The 6,469-nt window shown below is 50.3% G+C and overlaps 1 protein-coding gene across 2 annotated transcripts in view; it reads right to left on the bottom strand.

Moving 5' to 3' along the window:
- Positions 1-5,312: 5,312 nt before the first annotated feature.
- LOC149429074 (diamine oxidase [copper-containing]-like) overlaps positions 5,313-6,469 on the bottom strand; it is a 29,389-nt gene continuing 28,232 nt past the window's right edge. For both annotated transcript variants that reach the window (XM_089666761.1, XM_089666762.1), the window contains exon 5: positions 5,313-5,842. In XM_089666761.1, the coding sequence (XP_089522887.1) occupies positions 5,567-5,842 (276 nt within the window). In that variant the 3' untranslated portion in view covers positions 5,313-5,566. The remainder of the gene's footprint in view (positions 5,843-6,469) is intronic.

The following is a 6,469-nucleotide window of genomic DNA, read 5'->3' as shown; positions in this document are numbered from 1 at the left end:
CAGATACAAGATATATACACAGCGTGGGGCAATACACACCTAGTAACAAGAGACACATCAGAAGACAGTCCCATCAGGGGGAAGGGCTGCTGGAAACACCCCCACCAAGCCAATACACAAACATATACATCCCATAATAGTTTGCTCCCAAGCAAGACACACAATAGAACAATGGGATGTAACCACATGGCATTAAACAATCCACAACCCCCCACCCCAATCAGGACATTTCACCCTGTACCCCTAACAGGTACAGGGTGACTTACACATAAGAGGGATATGGGGAGCTGAGACAGGGGTCTCCCCACCTCTCCAAAGTAAGTTGTGTTCCATGGGCCCCCCAACCAAAGTGACTCCTGTCACATCTCCCACTTCCACTCAGGAGCCGTTGTGGCTCTCTGATTAATCCAGTTGACTTATATCAGGGGTCTCCAAACAAAGGGACAATTTATTGACTTTCAGAGGTTAGGGGGGCTGGAAAGTCCCAGCGTCAGTGGGAGTAAACAATGTCCAATTTTTGGTGTCATTGGCAAGAGTTGTGCCCCGTTCTTAGTGTCAGTGGATGGAATATCGCCCCAAGAGCCGGATACAAGCAAAGGGCCACAGTTTGGAGAACTCCTCCTCATATCATAGCAGTACTATTGTCATGTGTTAACAGTTACATATCTTTCAAAAAAAAAGAAGTAACATGAGTGACTCCTTATTTCTATGGTTGAACTGGATGGACTTTTGTCTTTTTTCAGCCAGACTAACTATGGAACTATTTGTTATTGCAAGTGCCTTTTGATGGTGGGGGACCACAGCCTTGCATCTCCCAGGTTCTACCTTCCCAAACGTTCAAGAACAATCATTGGAAACGAAAATAAAGTTTTTGTGTGAAGACATGTCTAGTTCTATGTCCCAGCCCCTCCAGCTGAACCGTACTGGACCACCTTGTACCCTCTAGCTTTGTACTCTAGGACAGTGGTCCCCATTCTCCGCCGGCACCAAGGACTGTCCTTGTAGAAGACAACTCCTCCACGGACTGGGGGTGGGTGGATGCGGCCTGTCACCTGAAGTCGGCTCAGTATGAAGGTCCCCAGGACATGGTGTTGTCTCCCACTCTCTGCTGAGCCCGCTCTATAAGTATGACGATCCTGTCCCCAAACCAAGCTCTCCTCCCTCCCCCTTCCTCTCTGTAGTTTATTGGCTGAGTGATGTGACCACAGAGGGAAAGGAGTAGTGGTGCTGGGAGAAGGGGAGCGGGCACCCTCTGGTGGTGGCAGTGTAGGCTGTGCTGGCAAAAGCCCCCACCCCCCCGCATGACCCAGGCTCCTACAGGTCACGGACTGGCAGTGATCTCCAGCCTGGGGGTTGAGGGTCTTCTGTTCTTGGGCAGCCTTTTTCAACCCGGATGCCTTCTGAGTTCTTCTGAGGTGACTTGGCAAAATGCTGGTAGGTGGATGAAGCCTGCCTTTGATAGACTGGTCTAGGGTGGTCACCGAAGAGTAAGACCCTTACCCAAAGACCTCCAACTTGACAACTTCTCATCTCCCCACCTCTCCTACGTTATAATAAGACCTTATTATATTACTTGTTGCAATCTAGCTAGCTAGGTGCTGCCCCAGATGGGAGGGTTAGGGTTAACCTGTGTTCCTGCGTTTTCTGCTTTAGGTGGGCTTTATGGGTCTGACCCACATATCCTGAGGTTATAAGAGGCACAGTGGGCTGGGGCCGAGGCTCTTACCATGAATCCCTGGCCTGAAAGAGAAGGATGTCATCTTGGAACCTGTTGTAGGAAGCCATCGAAGCCTGGGGTTTCACCCTGAAGACACCAGCTGCTGGAATCTGCTGATACCAATTGACTTACCACCAATGGACTCTACCATTTTTGCAGGTATGCTGGGGCAGCACACAAGCATTAGTTAGGGTTTAGAGATGTAGGGATGTAACGTACATGTGACATAAATGTACACATTTGAGTAGATAAGATGTGATCAGTAGCAATATGTAATTGTAAACGTAGTTGCATGTTATTAAAGATGTATTCAGTCAAATATTCAGTCATAGGTATTCAGACAGGAGCTCATCAATTAGCACCTGAAAAGCCCGGCTTCCTGGATGTGACACCTTTGTGCTAATAAGGTTTTGTCACTTTCTGGGGAAACCGGTTTGGAGGAAATGACTGCGGACAGGTTGTCTACCTGACATTGGAAGCTCTAAAAGGGATATACATAGATCAAAGAAGTATGTTTCATTCCTCATAAAAGCTAAAATATTAGTTACAGAGAGATGAAAATACTCCCTTCTGTTTGGGCACTCTGTAGGCTACATCGGCATATAAAAACCATATTTGTGGCATCTTGGAACCTGTTGTAGGAAGCCATCGAAGCCTTGGGTTTCACCCTGAAGACACCAGCTGCTGGACTCTGCTGATACCAATTGACTTACCACCAATGGACTACCTTTTTTGCAGGTATGCTGGGGCAGCACACAGGCCTGAGTTAGAGTTTAGAGGCGTAGGGGAAAGGACTGTTTTCGTGTGTTGTAATGATTCTGGCACTTAGTAAAGACGTTGAAGCTTTGCTTTCTGCCTGGTCTAAAGTTCTTAAGGGTGTGCAATGCAAGGAACCAGCACACGTTACACTTATTTCACTGCTTTGGGTCACTAGGCACGTTGGGGTATGAAGTCAGGGTCTTGGTCAGTACAGCAATTGGTTACCAAGGGTAACGGAAGCTAGCATTAAAGCAGCCTGTCGTTGGCATGTACCTGTCGCAGGGGGGACAGCCTCTAGCTAGTGAGATGTTGTTGGCATTCCTTCCACCATTGGACTGTTTCCCATGGCAATGGGAGCGGATTGGCACAGCAGAGGTCCCCATTCTGTACAGAGGCACAGAAGCCCAAGATCTAAGTGTACATACGGAGCCCACGCTAGGTGCGCGGCAGTGCACCTGTCAGGAGCCGACTGACGGTAGCCTCTAGTGGCCCACAGGCCGGAGTCCCTCAGGGCGCGGAGCCTAAGCCTCAGTCTGCTGGTTCACCAGAGCCCCTGATGGTGGGGATGGACTTGAAGCACCCTGAGACTAGGTCGCGACCCCCGAGTAACACCAGCTGTGGTAAAGGCAGCCGCCAATGGCGTATAGCAGGTAAGAGCCAGATGTGAAGAGGTATATTGTGGTCAGACAGGCCAGGTTGGTAACAGCGGAGCAGACAGTACAGAACGACAGGCAAGAATAATCAGGTCACAAGCCGGGTTCAGCAACAGAAGGTCAGGCATTCAGGATCAGGCAGAGAATAGTCAGGACGAGCCAAGGGTCAGAGCAGGAGAGGACAGCAGTATCAGGATCAGTCTGGGTCGGCAACAAGGCAGTCAGAAGTACAGGACAATCAGGAACAAGAACATAAGGCGATTTGGAGATGCACAGGGCTGGTTTAAATAGTGCGCCCTGTGCTCTCATTGGTGACAGGCATGCGTCCGCGATTGTGAGTGTGCTGCTACCGCCGCGATCGCCTAAGTCTCAGTGCTCGCCGGCTAGTGCGTGTCGGCAATCTGCGCATGCATGCACCTCCGAGTGGTCGGGATCCCTGACATTGCCCCCCCCCCTATGTTGATGATGCACCGGGGACAACGTGACAGATGTTGATGGTGCACCGGGGACACCGTGACAGATGTTGATGGTGCACCGGGGACAACGTGACAGATGTTGATGGTGCACCGGGGACACCGTGACAGATGTTGATGGTGCACCGGGGACACCGTGACAGATGTTGATGGTGCACCGGGGACACCGTGACAGATGTTGATGGTGCACCGGGGACACCGTGACAGATGTTGATGGTGCACTGGGGACACCGTGACAGATGTTGATGATCCACTGGGGACATTGTGACAGATGTTCATGGTGCACTTGGGCACTGCAATAGAAGCTGCTGCACTGGGGACAATATGACAGACGATGACGCTATACTGGGGACACTGTGACATTTAGGTAGATGCTGCACTGGGGACACCGTGACAGATGTTGATAGTCCACTGGGGATACTGTGACATAGGATGGTGCACCAGGGACATTGTGACATTTAGATGCTGCACCAGGGACACCTTGACAAATAATGGTGCACTGGGGACACTGTGACAGATGTTGATGATCCACTGGGGACACTGTGACAGATGTTGATGATCCACTGGGGACATTGTTGCAGATGTTGATGGTGCACCGGGGACACTGTGACAGATGTTGATGGTGCACCGGGGACATTGTGACAGATGTTGATGGTGCACCAGGGACACTGTGATAGATTGGTATGTGGTTACACTGGTGTGGCATGCAGTCAGGCTCTGTAGATGGTTGCACTGCACTGTCTGTGCTGCTGAACAGATCGACCCTGCAAGGAATCATTTTTCAGCTTCCCAATGATTGGTTTTAATAAACTCCATAAAACTCCATAAAGTGACCAGTGTCCAACTTCTTCCACCCCACTAAAGGTCCAGAATCCAACCCTGATGTGAAGTGTCAGCCCACTAGACCACTGGTGGACATTTACACCTCTAGAGGGTGAGGAGGTGTTGTTGGTGGCAGCCATCCTCCTTGGTCTACATGCTTTCTGTGCTCCCCTCCTATGATGGTGATCTCCGATGAGGTCTTTGGACAGCCCAAAGTTTATATCCATAAAAAGCTATAGGAGTGTCACTAGGTGGAGCTCCTCAGTTTAGGACACACACAGCGTGGGCCGTACCTAGGTGACACCTTTTTATACAAGCTCCGCCCTTGTGTCATGTGACCACGTTAGTCAAAACTAATTTTAGAGGAGGAATGTGGAATGATTTATATGCCGTATAGCTGTATAGACCATGGATCAAGAGATAGAAGAGATTGTGTCATGTCTACTGAACTATAAAGAGTCTTCTGACTCCTCTCGCCATGATCCTAACCCCCTCCCCTTACAGTGGATTTAGCTGTAAATGGCCGAAGGCGACCAGAAGGGAAAACAATATTAGAAACAGTTTAAGGTTTGGAGCCCCTTCTTGCCCTCGTTACCCAAGGTGCCAGCCCACCATGGTGACTACAGCCCAGCACACGGCCTGGAACCTAATGCACCATCCATCTTGTTCTGCATGTTCTGCCATGTTTGTTTAGCATTGATGCTTACTGCACTCTAATATACAAGATGGCGCCCCGTCTACGGGACGAATGTGGAAAATGTAAGGAAGAATGTTGAGAAGTGTGAGTTCATATCTGAGAGGAGTTGCTGTCATCCTGCGAATGTGGTCCTTCTATCGTCTGACCCCACCAGCGTCAAGGGTTGGATCACAAACCAGCTACACGTTGGGTCCAGCACACACGCCATTTATTGCACACAGGTGACTCTGCTCTTAGTTTTTTACAATTCCATAAAAAGAAGAGATAAAAAAGTCTTGGTTGCAACTTTGTGCTTTTGGGGCTCCATAGAAAGACCTAAACGAGACAACTGGGAGACCTTCTGCTGGCTATAGGTTACTCGGCATGTCGTAAAGACAAGGCAACTTATTCTCGGTGTCCAACCAACAAACCATTCTCCAGCCCCGTAGACATCCGAGGTGACCTCTCAGTCGGAGAAGTAGGTGCCATTGTAACGGAAGGGTTTGTCAGACACACATTGACCAACAACGTCCGGAGTCCAGCGTTTGATGGTCACTTTACTGAAGGTCTTGTCTGTTGGTCTCGCGATGACTGTGGACCTGGAGGCCACCGATGGATCTTCATCGAAGAAGTTGAAGGGTCGGAGGAAGAATCCCACTGAGTTCCCTGGGGTGGAAGTGTTGGGGATGTCCTCAGAGTGGGGGATGTGGAGGAATCCAACGGTCACCCAGGCCACCAGGTCCTGAATGGGAAAGATGAAGTAGGGTTAGAAAAGACATCATTGTGTGCCAACGCAAGGACAAAACTTCAACCGAAAATGTGAGCTGGACCTCTCAGAGTTCTCTATGGACCTTCAGACTCTATGTGGTTCCTGAGGTTCTGGTGAGCAAATAAGTCATGAGGCAACTAGAGAGCAGCACAAAATAAGAGGCCGGATCTAGGGGGATGCTGGGGTGGGCTACACCCCCCCAGATTTCCATTGTGCCCCCCAGGCCAGCCACCCGATGGATGTTTTGCCCAGCTACTTCCCTCTAGTCCCACACTCAGCACCAGTACAAACCTACAAGGGGAGGGAAAGCCCAAAAAGGAGGCATGGCATAGAGGAGAGAGGCTGTAGTGGCGCAGTGCTTCCCCTCCTATCAGCACAGCGTTCTTCCATGTGGCAGGTAACACAGGATCGCTCTTCCATGTGAGGAAGTCCCGAGTCTGTACCCCCCCATGCCCATTATGTGGGGTTCCCACCATCCTGTGCTGAGTTCCCGGGTCTGTACACCCACTGTGCCCATTATGAGGGGTTCCCACCATCCCTGCACTGAGTTCCCAGGTCTTCATACTTGCTGTGCCCATTATGAGGGGTTCTCCCCATCCC

Source organism: Staurois parvus, unplaced genomic scaffold (genome assembly GCF_062004578.1).
Source record: "Staurois parvus isolate SC_StPar_1 unplaced genomic scaffold, SC_StPar_1.0 ptg002826l, whole genome shotgun sequence".
Taxonomy (NCBI): Eukaryota; Metazoa; Chordata; class Amphibia; order Anura; family Ranidae; genus Staurois; species Staurois parvus.
This window is presented reverse-complemented; position numbering and strand designations above follow the sequence as displayed.